General features: G+C 43.5%; 1 protein-coding gene across 1 annotated transcript in view; it reads left to right on the top strand.

Moving 5' to 3' along the window:
• The window catches only part of SPRED3 (sprouty related EVH1 domain containing 3), a 41,484-nt gene that overhangs the window by 11,700 nt on the left and 12,934 nt on the right, over positions 1 to 16,850 (top strand). Inside the window, exons 2-3 of the mRNA XM_069746592.1 lie at positions 9,710 to 9,881; positions 14,613 to 14,781. Of these exons, the coding sequence (XP_069602693.1) occupies positions 9,710 to 9,881; positions 14,613 to 14,781 (341 nt within the window). The remainder of the gene's footprint in view (positions 1 to 9,709; positions 9,882 to 14,612; positions 14,782 to 16,850) is intronic.

The following is a 16,850-nucleotide window of genomic DNA, read 5'->3' as shown; positions in this document are numbered from 1 at the left end:
AAAAATGTAGTTATTTTTTCTTCACTGCCCACTGGTATAAAACTCTATGACACACCCATGGTGTCAATATGAATACTGCTCCCCTAGATGAATTCGTTGAGAGGTGTAGTTTATAAAACGGGTTCACTTATGGGAGGTTCTGCTGTTCTGGCAACTCGGGCTCTCCCAGTGGGTCATAGCACCTGCAAATAGTAAAATCTGGCGCTCCTTCCCTTCTGAGCTTTGCACTGTGCCTGAAAAATATTTCCCGATTGCATGTAGGGTATTGGCGCATTCAGTAAAAAATGGACCTCAGTTTGTTGTAAAAAAATTTCCTATTTACCCTCAGAAAATTGTAAAACTTCGGACTAAAACAACATTTTAGTGGTAAAAATGTAATTTATTCTTTCTTCACTGATCGGTTGTATAAAATTCTGTGAGGTATAGTGGGGAAAAAAGTATTTAGTCAGTCACCAATTGTGCAAGTTCCCCCACTTAAAAAGATATGAGAGGCCTGTAATTGACATCATAGGTAGACCACAACTATGAGTCAAAATGAGAAAAGAAATCCAGAAAATCACCTTGTCTGATTTGGTAAGATTTATTTTGCAAATTATGGTGGAAAATAAGTATTTGGTCATTAACAAAAGTTCATCTCAATATTTAGTTATATATCCTTTATTGGCAATGACAGTGGTCAAACGTTTTCTGTAAGTCTTCACAAGATTGGCACACACTGTTGATGGTATGTTGGCACATTCCTCCATGCAGATCTCCTCTAGAGCAGTGATGTTTTGGGCCTGTCACTTGGCAACACGGACTTTCAACTCCCTCCAAAGCTTTTCTATGGGTTGAGATCTAGAGACTGGCTAGTCCACTCCAGGACCTTCATATGCTTCTCATGAAGCCCGTCCTTCATTGCCCTTGCGGTGTGCTTGTCATCATTATAATGCTGAAAAACCCATCTACGTTTCATCTTCAATGCCCTTGCTGATGGAAGGAGGTTTGCACTCAAAATCTCACGATACATGGCCCCATTCATTCTTTCATGTACACGGCTCAGTTGTCCTGGTCCCTTTGCAGAGGAACAGCCCCAAAGCATGATGTTGCCACCCCCATGCTTTACAGTAGGTATGGTGTTCTTTGGATGCAACTTAGCAATCTGTCTCCTCCAAACACGATGAGTTTTGTTTCTACCAAACAGTTCTACTTTGGATTCATCAGACCATAAGACATTCTCCCAAAACTCTTCTGGATAATCCAAATGCTCTCTAGCAAACTGCAGACAGGCCTGGACATGTACTGGCTTAAGCAGTGGGACACGTCTGGCACTGCAGGACCTGAGTCCCTGAGTCCTGGTTACTGTTTGAGGTTTTGGACAGGTGTCTTTTATACTGATAATATGTTCAAACAGGTGCCATTACTACAGGTAATGAGTGGAGGACAGAGGAGCCTCTTAAAGAAGAAGTTACAGGTCTGTGAGAGCCAGAAATCTTGCATGTTTTTAGGTGACCAAATACTTATTTTCCACCATAATTTGCAAAATAAATCTTGCCAAATCAGACAAGGTGATTTTCTGCATTTGTTTTCTCTTTTTGACTCTCATAGTTGTGGTCTACGTATGATGTCAATTACAGGCCTCTCTCATCTTTTTAAGTGGGAGAACTTGCACATTTGGTGACTGACTAAATACTTTTTTGCCCACTGTATATGTGGTGTCAATAAGATCACTGCACCCCTTGATGAATTCATTGGGCAGTGTAGTTTGTAAAATGAGTTCACATATGGGAGATTTCTGTTTTTCTGGCACCTCAGGGGCTCTGCCAATGTGACATGGCACCCTCAAGCTATTCCATCAAAATCTGAACTCAAATATGGCGCTACTTCCCTTCTGAGCTTTGCACTCTGCCTCAAAAGTAGTATTCCCGCACATATGTGGTATCAACATACTCAGGAGAAATTGCACAACAAATGGAATGGTAACATTTCTCCTGTTACTCTTGTGAAAATAAAAAAATTGGGGTTAAAATAACATTTTTGTGGGGAAAATGTGATTTTTTTAATTTTCATGGCTCAACGTTATAAACTTCTATGAAGCACCTGGGAGTTCAAGGTGCTCGCCATACATCTAAATACATTTCTTGTGGAGTCTAGTTTCCAAAATGGGGTTATTTGTGGGGGGTTTCTATTGTTTAAGAACATCAGGAGCTCTCCAAACAGGACATGTCGTCCGCTAATGATTCCAGCAAATTTTACATTCAAAAAATCAAACGACGCTCCTTCCATTCCAAGCCCTGCCATGCACCCAAAAAGTAGTTTTCCCCCACATATGAGGTATTGGCGTACTCAGGAGAAATTGCACAACAAATTGTACAGTGGAATTTCTCCCGTTACCCTTATGAAAATGCCATATTTGGGGCTAAAATTACATTTTCGTGGGGAAAATGGGATTTTTTAAATTTCATGGTTCAACGTTATAAACTTCTGTTATGCACCTGGGGGTTCAAGATGCTCACCACACATCTAAATACATTACATGAGAGGTTTAATTTCCAAAATGGTGTCACTTGTGGGGGCTTCTTCTGTTTAGGTACATCAGGGGTTTTCCAAACGGGACATGGCGTCCGCTAATGATTCCAGCAAATTTTACATTCAAAAAGTCAAAAGACGCTCCTTCCCTTCCGAGCCCTGCTGTGACGCTGTAAGAATCTGGTTGCACTCGGATGTCACCCGAGTGCAGTCCTATTAGAGCATGCAGATTCAAACAGTGAAAAACGGAGTGTGGACCCAGTGGACCGTGATGATGAACCCCTCTCGGACGAGCTGACCAGCTGGACCGCCCCCTATACAGGGAGAGTTAGGGGCAGGCCCGTGAGGGACTATCGCCACGGAAGCTGGACTAAAAACAGAAGGGAACACAGCAGGCACAAAGGGAAAGAGGGAACAGAAAGGAACTACTGAGACAAGGGAGAAGATGGGAACGCTACGGAGGCACGGAGGTTGGCAGGACAATATGGAGACACCGAGGCTGACGGGAGCAAGGAAAAGATATAGGAGCCGGGCAGGTACCGCAGAGGAAAAGGAACTGAAGGAACAAGGCAGGAACACAGGAAACAGGCAGGCACTGCAGAGGGCGGAGGAGACCCAAAGTCAGAGAGCTAGGAACGCACAGAGACCACAGGTGGCCAGAAGCACTTGTAAACACAAATGAACATCAGGCACAGAGAAGCAGCAGGAAGCAGTTTACATAGCAGCAAGGGAGCTACTTCCGGGTTACAGTCCTCCAGGATGATGGAGAGGACAGGAAAGAGCGCCAACAGAGGAATCAGATGTGCGCACGCGCAGAGCTGAATGCGACGCGTGCGCGCACCCGGCGAGCTGCAGTGGGGAGAGGCGGCGGCAGCAACGGCATGACAGTACCCCCACCTTTACGCCCCTCCTTTTTAAGACTAGAAAGAAACCGGGACAAAATACGAGGAGCCTGAATGTTCTCTCGAGGCTCCCAGGACCTCTCCTCAGGACCAAAACCCTTCTAGTCAACCAAAAACAAAGTTCTCCCTCTAAGTTTTTTCATGGCTAAAATGTCCCTAACTTCAAAGACATCATCCTCGGAAACAGGCGAAGGAGAACAAAGGTTAGAAGAATGAAACTGATTAAAACCTACAGGTTTAAGGAGAGACACATGAAAAGAATTAGAAATACGCAGAGAGGCAGGCAACTTAAGTTTGTAAGAAACGTCATTAATACGAGACAAAACTTCGAATGGACCGATATAGCGAGGACCCAGCTTATGTGAAGGGATTTTGAGACGGATAAATTTAGAAGAAACCCAAACCTTGTCCCCAAGATGGAATATAGGAGAATCAAGACGTCTTTTGTCCGCATGTCTCTTCATTCTAACTTGAGCCAACTCAAGGGCGGACTTGGTCTCCTGCCAGACCCTGGAGAACTCTCTAGACAGAAGATCAGCCGCTGGTACAGTAGAGACAGGAGGAACCAGAAGAGGAAGACCAGGATGTTGACCGTAGACGATAAAAAATGGAGATTTGTTAGTGGCTTCGCTGGGATGGTTATTGTAAGAAAACTCAGCCCATGGCAGTAAGTCAGACCAATCATTCTGATGAGAATTGGAAAAATGACGGAGATAAGTTACCAAGGTCTGATTAGTACGTTCCACCTGGCCATTGGACTGTGGATGGTAGGCCGAAGAAAAATCAAGCGAAATGTTCATAGATCTGCAGAGGGATCTCCAGAAGCGGGCGGTGAATTGAACACCTCGGTCAGAAACAATATGTAAAGGAAGACCATGAAGACGAAAAATATGGTGAACAAAAATCTTTGCCAATTCGGGAGCAGAAGGTAAACCTGGGAGAGCGATGAAATGAGCCATCTTGGAGAAACGGTCCATGACCACGAAGATGACGGTGGAACCAGAAGAATGAGGCAGATTAGTGATGAAATCCATAGATAAATGTTGCCACGGAGAGGAAGGTACTGGCAAAGGATGTAGGAGCCCAGAAGGTAGTTGCCTGGGAATCTTATTCTTGGCACAGGAAGGACAAGAGGCGACAAAACTTTGGACATCCTTAGACAACATTGGCCACCTGCCATGCACCCAAACAGTGATTTTCTCCCTCATATGGGGTATCGCCGGCGTACTCAGGATGAATTGCACTACAAATTTATGGACACATGAAAATGCAAAATTTGGGGCTCAAAAACACTTTTGTTGGAAAAATGTGATTTTTTTTATTTTCACGTCTCAATGTTATAAACTTCTGTGAAGCATCTGAGGGTTCAATGTGCTCACCACACATCTAGATCAGTTCCCTGAGGGGTCTAGTTTCCAAAATGGTGTCACTTGTGGGGAATGGATTTACAATGTTTAGGCACATTAGGGACTCTCTAAATGCTACATGACGTCCACTAATTGTTCCAGCAAATTTTGCATTCAAAAGTCAAATGGCGCTCCTTCCCTTCTGAGCTTTGCCGTGTGCCCAAACAGTGGTTTACCCCCACATATGGGGTATCAGCATGCTCAGGAGAAATTGCATTCAATTTTTTCCTTTACCCTTGTGAAAATAAAAAAATTGGGGGTAAACTAAATTTTTTGTGAAAAAAGTTAAATATTAATTTTTTTCCACATTCCAAAAATTCCTGTGAAGCACCTGAGGGGTTAATAAACGTGAATGTAGTTTTGAACACCTTGAGGGGTGCAGTTTTTAGAATGGTGTCACTTTGTTTTTTTTTTTATCTTATAGACCCATCAAAGTCACTTCAAATGTGAGGTGAGCCCTAAAAAAAAGGTTTTGTAAATTTTGTTGGAAAAAGGAGAAATTGCTGGTAAACTTTTAACCCTTATAACTTCCTAATAAAAAAATGTTGTTTCAAAAATTGTGCTGATGTAAAGTGGACATGTGGGAAATGTTATTTATTAACTATTTTGTGTGATATATCTCTCTGATTTAAGGGCATAAGAATTCAAAATTGGGAAATTGCAAAATATATGTAATATGTGTATGCACGCACTGTGCCGCAGCTACATTTAGTTTTTTCCTAACTGAACTTTTTTAAAAGGTAAATTGAACTTTTTTTTAAATATTTAAAAAAATATATTTTTAAAATTTTCTAAACAGTTTTTTTTTTTACACATTTCTTAGTCCCATTGCCCATCATATGACCGCTTGTACATTTCACTGTAATACATAAGCACCAGCACAGTAACGACGAGGGTACTCAATGGCCCCAAACTGCGATACCACTAAATGATACTTTTAGAAGCAGATGTTGGCATTATAACACAGCCGTCAGTGGCAGTATGAGGAGCGGGTGCAGCTCCTGAGTTCCCTCCTTACATGTGCATGTGGCATATGGTGGATACGCATGTAATGCAGGAGATCGAATGCAACTCCGGGAAGGCACGAGGCAGGAACAGTCACTGAACAGATTAATCCCTTCAAATACAGCAAAATTTGCAGTAATTAAGGTACAGTGAATAATATCAAAGAGTGCAAACAGCAATAAACAATGAAACAACACAATTAGAATATAGGGGAAAGTCTCTCAAGAATTTTTGTAATGTTCTCTATATAAGGGTGCCCATGGCCCTAGCGCGGGGGGGGGTGTCTACGGGTTTTCCCGCCAGGCAGCAAGTCCTTCTAACAAAGTCTATCAGGGAGCGTTGAGCCTCCTGTGCCCCAACCAGCTCCCACCCCACTTGTCCTAACTCAGACCGACCCCTGTACCATACGTTATAGCTGGAAGTAATAGCTCTGCTGACTTGTGTCATCCCTCTGTAACCACAGGCGTCCTCCTCTGGTTGATGTCTCCTCGTGGATCTTTGATGCTTGACTGTCGGAGAGTGTCTCCTAGGCCTGGGACAGGGAGGGCTGGGTCCCAACTCTCGATGGGCATGATCTGGCCTCTGGGACTTGACCGGCACGGGGCGAAGGCTAGTCTTGACTGGCGTCACCTGGACTCTGGGTCTTGATTGGCACAGGTCTGATCTCTGGGTCTTGATCGGCACAGGTCTGATCTCTGTGTCTTGATCAGCGAGGTCAAGTCTCTGGGTCCTGTCTGATGGTGAGCAGCACCCCGCTGCAGCCTGTCACACTGGCTTTAGCGTAGTCTCTGGTTCATGTCTTCACCGCTTCTCTACTTGGCGACAAATTCCTCTGCAATTTGTCGCTGTGCTTTTATATCCAGGTACTCTGTCATGCAAGGCACCTGACCAGGTACGTCACCAGGACTGGCTCCCCCTGAAATTCTTCTGGTGCAAATTGGTTCCACCTGGCTTCATCCCACCAGCAAATGGCAGTCTAATATCACATCATGCAGGGACTTTTCAGAGGCATCATCACTTCCTCTTACACGCAGACTGGTAACAGGTCACTAGCAAGGGCCATTTAGGATATGGGGATTTGTGTGTTTTGATGGTGAAAGGAGTTGGGGTTATAAACCACTTTCTCATGACCATATATGAGAAACGCACTGACCAAAAAATTTTGACCTTCTGTGCAAGTGCAGACAATTACACCCCAAAGTGACCTGCATGTCTGACCACCTCAGCCTGTTCCTGTTCAACGCTTTCGGATTGAAGTGTAACCATCAAGCTTGTTGTCATCATCCAGTGTGTAATCATCAAGCTTGTTGCCATCATTGAGTGTGTAACCATCAAGCTCGTTGCCATCATCCAGTGTGTAACCATCAAGCTCGTTGTCATCATCCAGTGTGTAACCATCAAGCTCGTTGCCATCATTCAGTGTGTAACCATCAAACTTGTTGCCATCATCCAGTGTGTAACCATCAAGCTCATTGTCATCATCCAGTGTGTAACCATCAAGCTCGTTGCCATCATCCAGTGTGTAACCATCAAGCTCATTGTCATCATCCAGTGTGTAATCATCAAGCTCGTTGTCATCATCCAGTGTGTAACCATCAAGCTCATTGCCATCATACAGTGTGTAACCATCGAGCTTGTTGCCATCATCCAGTGTGTAACCATCAAGTTCCTTGTCATCATCCAGTATGTAACCATCAAGCTCATTGCCATCATCCAGTGTGTAACCATCAAGCTTGTTGCTATCATCCAGTTTGTAACCATCAAGCTTGTTGCCATCATCCAGTGTGTAACCATCAAGCTCGTCGCCATCATCCAGTGTGTAACCATCGAGCTTGTTGCCATCATCCAGTGAGTAACCATCAAGTTCCTTGTCATCATCCAGTGTGAAACCATCAAGCTCGTTGCCATCATCCAGTGTGTAACCATCAAGCTCATTGCCATCATCCAGTGTGTAACCATCAAGCTTGTTGCCATCATCCAGTGTGTAACTGTCAAGTTCGTTGCCATCATCCAGTGTGTAACCATCAAGCTCGTTACCATCATCCAGTGTGTAACCATCAAGCTCGTTGCCATCATCCAGTGTGTAACCATCAAGCTTGTTGCCATCATCCAGTGAGTAACCATCAAATTCCTTGTCATCATCCAGTGTGAAACCATCAAGCTCGTTGCCATCATCTAGTGTGTAACCATCAAGCTCGTTGCCATCATCAAGTATGTATCCATCAAGCTTGTTGCCACCATCCAGTGTGTTAACATCAAGCTCGTTGCCATCATCAAGTGTGTAACCATCAAGCTTGTTGCCACCATCCAGTGTGAAACCATCAAGTGTGTGCCCTGAGAGAGAGATTATACTAATGGCACTTCCTTGCCTCAAGTTGAATAAATAAGCTTCAGTTGAACCCTGTCATTCCTTTGTCCATCGATGTGCCATCCTGTATTGAGGGAGTTGTGTTTGGGGTCCAAGAATCAGGCATAAAATACTGACCTGCTTACCAGTTAATGGACAAGGTATGGGCAGAACTATAGATTTGAACCTTCTATGTCGTATTTGTGTTAATGTTCTATGATTGATGATAAAGTACAGGGAGATTCACTAAAACAGGCCCCGAATATTCTGTTGTAACGTCCGTTAAGATGACCTATGCGTAATCCATGATGGAAGAAGTGACCTCTGTTTTATACCAAACCCATTTTGACGTGGCTCTTTATGTTCCTGTATGTATCGGCAAGCATATTGGGGGGAATTGTAGGAATTTCACGTTGGATGTTAAAATCTTCCACACCGCGTGGCTTTTTCGGATAGACTTTTTTATGAGCATACCTTAGAGGAAAAAGTATGGTGGTGTCCATTGTGGCCAAAGCCACTGTTGCTAAAGAAGGACTCAGTTTATGCCGTGAACCTGGAAGTCGTAAATGAAGGTTAAACATTGGTAAAACTGTTCGGCGCCTTTCTCATCACTTTTTTTACGAGGTGTCATCTCGGCTTCTTCGAAGCTCAATAAATTGAGGAGTACATTGCACATTGTTTTGTTGAGATTGTTTGTCCTAATGAGAATTATTATAGACTATTCGAGGCCTCTATCGAGTAAATCTACCTGTATTTCAGGCCTGCATTAGGCTTAGCACGGCATATCAGAAGTGTTTCTCTAAAGAGAAGCTAGCATCAGAAAATTACCAATTGTTTAAATCAGGTAAATGTGTCTTTTTTATATGTATTTTTGACCATGTTTTTTCTATACCACAATTTGTATTAAAAAAAAAAAAAATTAGAAATTTTGCAATTTTCACACTTGCTGCTAAGATTTTTTTAAACTTCTTGTTGTTTCAGGAAACAACACATGTACAATGAATAGACTACGGTCATTGTAAAAGGAGATTTTCATTGTACAGGGAGAGGGTTATTTGTGACATTGCGTATTATGATTGTTGCATCCTGTCTTATCAGCTTCGTATAGAGGCGTTACCTGTCATTGTAATCTTGCCCCTGCTGATAAGCAGCCTGATGAAAATTCCTCCTGAAAGGACAGGAAGTACAAGTCTAAAAAGCCTCAGTGGAAAGTGTGAAAATTTCAAGATAAAAAATGTTAGTTCTTTAATAAAAATTCTGACATTTAAAAAAAAACAAAAAAACATTTGTTAGAAATAGATGTGACACTAAAAATTAATTAAAAAACAATCATTTACCATTTTCTGATAATAGATTCCCTTTAATAGAAATGTGGTAACAAAATGCTCTAAACTCCCTAAGTACCCATGGCTGTGGTTGATTTATGTCATTCGCGACTATGTTGTATGAAAAAAAAATAAGAAGGGGAATAATCTGAAATATGGTTTCACCTTCTTGTGTGAGTGTTTTTTAAACTTTCACCCTTTTCTTTGCTGTTGTAGTTACATCGTGAGAGTCCGTGCAGTGGTGATGTCCAGAGATGACTCTAGCGGGGGCTGGGTGCCCATGGGAGGAGGAGGTCTCAGTCACGTAATGATTTGCAAAGTGCGACGACCAGACACCTCTCACCAACGAGACTACCTTATCCGTGGGGAAAGGCTGAGAGATCAGACTGTACGTATCACGGTCATGTAAAATGTACAGAAGCATAGTTGTTATTTTTCATATGTTGGATAGGATTAGGAATAAGACATTTTGGACGCTCTATCATCCTCACTCACATCAGGAAAGAAATATATCTTGGTACCGTGTTAGCCAGTGGATAGAAAAATATTTAGAATTGAGAGTCCTCAGTGGTCACTATGTTGTGCATAAATATGTGATTCTTCAGAATTTGTTTTAGTCTTTGCCTGATGAAGAGACCTGTGTAGTCTCGAAAGCTTGCAATTTGTTACCATCTTTTCAGTTAGCCATTAAAAGGTATCAACCACTGAGGACTCTCAATTCTAAATATTTTTCACTCACATCAGTCAGCCATGTTGAGCGGTTGACCTATATTCGGCATGAGAAGTTACCAAGCACTAGGAACCCCCCTGATTTATCTCAGGGTTCCTCACGTTGACAGCTGACCTTTCAATGACAAGTTCACTATAATCTTCAGGCGTCTTATAAGTGCTCATGAAGGACACAATGACAGATTACTTTAGCATGCCCGAATTAAAAAAAAAATAACTAGAACATGCATCTGCTGTGATTGTCTTGATTGCTTATTAGTCGGTATACAAATTATATGTGCCACCTCTAAGTGGGCAACCAAACTGGCTCATATAATCCACTTTTGTTTTTTTTTACAACGCCTGTTAAAAAGAGTCACCCAAAAATAAGCCAACCAGATGCTAGGTCAGCTAAAAATTATGTAGGATCTCAGCAACAAGTGTTCCGTTTCCCTGCAGCACCCCCGCAGGAGAAATATAGCACTACACGGTGTCCATTTAAATCAATAAGCTATTTTTGAATTGCCTAAAGCAAGTCGGCTGCTCCAAAAAGAGAGGCAGTGGGGCACTTTGCTCTGGGTAATTGATGGAAGCTGCAAATATTTCTACCGTCCTGTCTGTACCGTGGGTACGGAAAGTATTCAGACCCGTTTAAATTTTTCACTCTTTGTTTCATTACAGCCATTTGGTAAATTCAAAAAAACTCATTTTTTTTCTCATTAACCCCTTCATGACCGGGGGATTTTTCGTTTTCCCGTGTTCGTTTTTCGCTCCCCTCCTTCCCAGAGCCATAACTTTTTTATTTTTCCGTCAATTTGGCCATGTGAGGGCTTATTTTTTGCGGGACGAGTTGTACTTTTGAACGACATCATTGGTTTTAGCATGTCGTGTACTAGAAAACGGGAAAAAAATTCCAAGTGCGGTGAAATTGCAAAAAAAGTGCAATCCCACATTGGTTTTTTGTTTGGCTTTTTTGCTAGGTTCACTAAATGCTAAAACTGACCTGCCATTATGATTCTCCAGGTCATTACGAGTTCATAGACACCAAACATGACTAGGTTATTTTTTATCTAAGTGGTGAAAAAAAATTCCAAACTTTGCTAAAAAAAAAAAAAAAATTGCGCCATTTTCCGATACTCGTAGCGTCTCCATTTTTCATCATCTGGGGTCGGTTGAGGGCTTATTTTTTGCGTGCCGAGATGACGTTTTTAATGATAGCATTTCGGTGCAGATACGTTCTTTTGATCGCCCGTTATTGCATTTTAATGCAATGTCGCGGCGACCAAAAAAACGTAATTCTGGCGTTTCGAGTTTTTTTTCCCGCTACGCTGTTTAGCGATCAGGTTAATACTTTTTTTTATTTGATAGATCGGGCGATTCTGAGCGCAGCGATACCAAATATGCGTAGATTTGATATTTTTTTTTATTGATTTATTTTGATTGGGGCGAAAGGGGGGTGATTTAAACTTTTATATTTTTTTTATTTTTTTCACATTTTTTTAAACTTTTTTTTTTAACTTTTGCCATGCTTCAATAGCCTCCATGGCAGGCTAGAAGCAGGCACAACCCGATCGGCTCTGCTACATAGCAGCGATCTGCTGATCGCTGCTATGTAGCAGAATTGCACGTGTGCTGTGAGCGCCGACCACAGGGTGGCGCTCACAGTGACGGGCAATCAGTAACCATAGAGGTCTCAAGGACCTCTATGGTTACCATTCACAAGCATCGCCGACCCCCGATCATGTGACGGGGGTCGGCGATGACGTCATTTCCGGCCGCCCGGCCGGAAGCGGTAGTTAAATGCCGCTGTCTGCGTTTGACAGCGGCATTTAACTAGTTAATAGGTGCGGGCAGATCGCGATTCTGTCCGCGCCTATTACGGGCACATGTCAGCTGTTCAAAACAGCTGACATGTCCCGGCTTTGGTGCGGGCTCACCGCGGAGCCCTGCATCAAAGCAGGGGAGCCGGCATCGGACGGTATAGTACGTCCGATGCCGGTAAGGGGTTAATGTACACTCTGTACCCCATCTTGACTGAAAAAAAAACAGAAATGTAGAAATTTTTGCAAATTTATTAAAAAAGAAAAACTGAAATATCACATGGTCATAAGTATTCAGCCCCTTTGCTCAGTATTGAGTAGAAGCCCCTTTGGAGCTAGTACAGCCATGAGTCTTCTTGGGAATGATGCAACAAGTTTTTCACACCTGGATTTGGGGATCCTCTGCCATTCTTCCTTGCTGATCCTGTGCAGTTCTGTCAGGTTTGATGGTGAACGTTGGTGGACAGCCATTTTCAGGTCTCTCCAGAGATGCTCAATTGGGTTTAGGTCAGGGCTCTGGCTGGGCCAGTCAAGAATGGTCACAGAGTTGTTCTGAAGCCGCTCCTTTGTTATTTTAGCTGTGTGCTTAGGGTCATTGTCTTGTTGGAAGGGGAACCTTCGGCCAAGTCTGAGATCCAGAGCACTCTGGAAGAGGTTTTCATCTAGGATATCTCTGTACTTTGCCGCATTTATGTTTCCTTCAAAGACAACCAGTCATCCTCTCCCTGCAGCTGAAAAACACCCCCATAGCATGATGCTGCCACCACCATGCTTCACTGTTGGGATTGTATTGGGCAGGTGATGAGCAGAGCCTGGTTTTCTCCACACATACCGCTTAGAATTATCACCAAAAAGGACTATCTTTGTTTCATCAGACCAGAGAATCTTATTTCTCATAGTCTGGGAGTCCTTCATGTGTTTTTTTACCAAACTCTATGCGGGCTTTCATTTGTCTTGCTGAGGAGAGGCTTCCGTCGGGCCACTCTGCCATAAAGGCCCGACTGGCAGAGGGCTGCAGTGATAGGTGACTTTGTGGAACTTTCTCCCATCTCCCTACTGCATCTCTGGAGCTCAGCCACAGTGACCTTGAGTTCTTCTTTACCTCTCACACCAAGGCTCTTCTCCCACGTTTGCTCAGTTTGGCTGGACGACCAGGTCTAGGAAGACTTCTGGTGATCCCAAACTTCTTCCATGTAAGGATTATGGAGGCCCCTGTGCTCTTAGGAACCTTGAGTACTGCAGGAATTGTGTTGTAACCTTGGCCAGATCTGTGCCTTGCCACAGTTCTGCCTCTGAGCTCCTTGGCCAGTTCCTTTGACCTCATGATTCTCATTTGGTCTGACATGCACTGTGAGCTGTGAGGTCATTCAGTCTTTCTTTTTTATTAAATTTGCAAAAATGTCTACATTTCTGTGGGTTTTTCAGTCAGGATAGGGTGCAGAGTGTACATTAATGTGAACAATTTTTTTTTTTAATTTACAAAATGGCTGCAAAGAAAAAAAGTGAAAAATGTAAAGGGGTCGGAAAACTTTCCGTACACCCACTGTATATTAGAATAAGATCTGGCGTCAGCACCTGGGCAAGTGTCGGAGGTTGCGGAGGAGCCCACTCTGCTCATGTGTCAATCTACGACACCCACCGTACATGTACGGCAGTTGTACACGCTGCTTGTATGGCACGGTTGCCGACTGTGTTGTATTTAAATGATTCCAATAAAAACTATAGCTCGCCTCACGAGAAAACAAGTCCTCTTACAGCTCTATTGACCAAAAACAAATTAAAAAATTGCATTTCTTGGCAGATGAGTAGAAAAAAATCAAAAATGAAAAGGGGCCCACTGGGGCCCTGTCATCCTATGGCCTATATAAAAGAAGAACCGGCATTAGTTAGGAAGCCTTGTTTTAAAGAAGTGTGTCCTACTGACAGACAGCCTTTCATTTATTGATGCTGTGGCCACCTATTCTGTTAGTTACCTGCCTTGAACCCGGATTCCAAAAAAGTTATGACGCTCTGTAAAATGACAAGAATGCAATGATTTGGAAATCTCTTCTCGCCATATTTTATTCACAGCAGAACAGATCAGAGGGTGAATGTTGGACATTTTTCCATTTCATTTGAAAACATTTTCTAATTTATAAATTGATGGCAGCGACACATCTGAATAAAGGTGGGACAAAGTTAACAAAAGGCTGGAAAAGTATGATGCGGTACTCATGAAAAACAGCCGGACTGTCAATTTCCAACTTAGTCACATGGCTGTATATAAAAAGAGCGTGTTAGAGAGGCAGAATCTCTCAGAAGCAAAGAAGATGTTACACAACGGTGGACACCGCCCGGGCACAACTTTTTTGAGATGTGGTGCTGCCATCGATATCTAATTGTGTTCATTTAAAAAAAAAATGGAAAAATGTCCAACGTTCACATTCTGATTTGTTCTATGTTTTGTAGTGAATAAAGTATGGCGATGAGAGATTTCCAAAGCATCATAACTTTCAATTTTCTGTAGAATTGGTTGTTTTACCAAAATTTGAAATGTTGACATTGCGATGTTAGACATCAGTGAATGAGATCTGTTCATATTCCTTCCGCAGACCATTCTAGAGTGCGTCCTGAAAAAGGGTCTAGTCTACAATAAAGCCAATCCCATCTTCCATCACTGGAAAGTAGAAGAGAACAAGTTTGGCCTGACCTTCCAGAGCCCAGCAGATGCCATCACGTTTGAGAGGAGTGTGCAAGCTGCTATGGAAGAGCTGGTAGAAGGTTTGTGATAAAGCCGATCAGTGTATGAGATAAGATGCTGTATGCATCAGGAGTCTAGTGGTGTTTTTGGAGAGGGGTCCACTGGCTGACTATGTTCCTTGGGTGCTAGGTGCCAAATATAACTTTGGTTTCTCTAACAATCCAGAGTCTTTGTCCCAGATAAAATGAGCAAATTTCCGTGGAGCAATTCAGTGTGAGTCCACATTAGAATGGAAAAATCAAGCTATCTTGGTGACTTCACCCAAAGCATGTTCGTTGGCGTGAGACAAGCTAGGAGAAGTTTTCCAAAAACTCCCAGCCAAGCGGGGTTTTCTCATAGAAAGGTGTCAGTATGGATCGCCCCCATGGGGCCGTGGGGTACTCGGTACCGGGTGCTGCGGTTTCACAGGGGGATGTCACGGTGGCTGACCTGGTCCGTGGCCCTGGGACGTCCGTGTAAAAGGGAAAGGTTTTTAAAGGGATAAAGTTTGTGTTCGTGACGCCACCTGTGGTATTCGGTCAGGGTGACCGACGCTGCTTTAAGGGGTCCGCTGGGGTGATGTTATGGCAGATAGATGGTGTACCTTCCCACAGGTGAAGTATGTCCCCAGGGCTTCCCGGTGTGTAGATGGTGGATGGTGTGAGGCGCAGAGAAGAACGAGGATGCAAGGTTGCAGTCTCTTTACCTTTACTGAAGACTTCAGCATCCACAGTCCAGGGCACCAGGTCACAGGGCAGGCAGAATCCGGCCGGTTTGGAGGCAAGTCCTGGTGGAAATCAGTAGCCTTCCTCTAGCACTGCAGTGTTGTAGTCCCTTACTGCTAAGCTGCTCATAAGGTCCTCACAACTGTTATAGATGTTATGTCTCTCTCTCTTTGTCCCCCGGATAGGATAGGACAAACCCGTATGACTGGTGGCTTGAGGCGGTTTATAGGGACTCTATCATGCCCCAGCCTCTAAGGGGTGCCACCGTGCCTCCTGGGTGTAGGGCGAACAGGTAACGTGAAATTAGCTGTCCTGCCGGTCTCTGGAGCAAGGCATAAAGATAATTACTCCCTCGGTGTTCCAGCTACCGGGCTTCTGCGCCTCAGAAGGAGGCAGCCTGTGTAGGGCTGGTCCCCTTCTGATATCTTCTCCTTTGCTACGACTTCTTTTGCACGCTCGCTGCAATACACTTCTGCCTTCGATGTCTCTTTCTAGGAGCTGCAGCTCTGAGGACATGCACAGCTCTGTGTCCTTCTCCTTTGCTCTCTGACAGGATCCCACCCCTGTCAGGGACCAACTAACTGAGCAGAGCTCAGCCAGCAACTGACTATCTTTTCTCTACAGGCGACCAGTTTTACCAATGTGGGGAGTGACCTAATAAATAGGAGCAAGAGCTCCCCCTGGTGGCCTGGAGTGTGAAATGTGTTGCATGTTTGTGATACCTGGATGCAGTTGTCCTTCTTTGCCTCCAAACGTAGCATCACTCTCCCCGAGAGGAAAGCAATACCACTGCGATGACCAGGAACCTGGGGCGCCGCAAGTAGTATACCAAGACTGGTGTGATTGAGGAAAAGTATCTAGCAAAGTGGAGCCAGTTGATGTAAGCAACTCATCAAGGAAAGTCATCAAAGGAGAAGGTGAAGAATCGTTCTGATAGAAGCAAGTCAGAGGAGGATGTGAAGAATTGTTCTGATAGAAGCGGGTCAGAGGAGGATATGAAGAATCATTCTGATCGAAGCAGGTCAGAGGAGGTTGTGAAGAATCGTTCTGATAGAAGCGGTTCGGGAAGGATGTGAAAAATCGTCCTGATGGAAGATATCAGAGGAGAATGTGAAGAATCATTATGATAGAGGCGAGTCAGAGGAGGATGTGAAGAAGCGTTTTGATCAAAGGAGTCAGAGGAGGATGTGAAGAATTCTGATGAATAGGCAGTGTACAGTCAAGTAAATTGCATCAGAACACAACTCTGGTGTCTGTCTAACGTGTATGAATGCACAACTCATCATTCTTTAGCACTGATTGATTATACTAGCAGATGGTCAGTTCCAGTTTCATTACTGTCTAAGGGAACAGCAATATAACTCCAGTGAGAAAAACATTGCAAA

Source organism: Ranitomeya imitator, chromosome 2 (genome assembly GCF_032444005.1).
Source record: "Ranitomeya imitator isolate aRanImi1 chromosome 2, aRanImi1.pri, whole genome shotgun sequence".
Classification (NCBI taxonomy): domain Eukaryota; kingdom Metazoa; phylum Chordata; class Amphibia; order Anura; family Dendrobatidae; genus Ranitomeya; species Ranitomeya imitator.
Note: the sequence above shows the minus strand (reverse complement) of the source record. Positions and strands in the feature narration are given on the sequence as shown.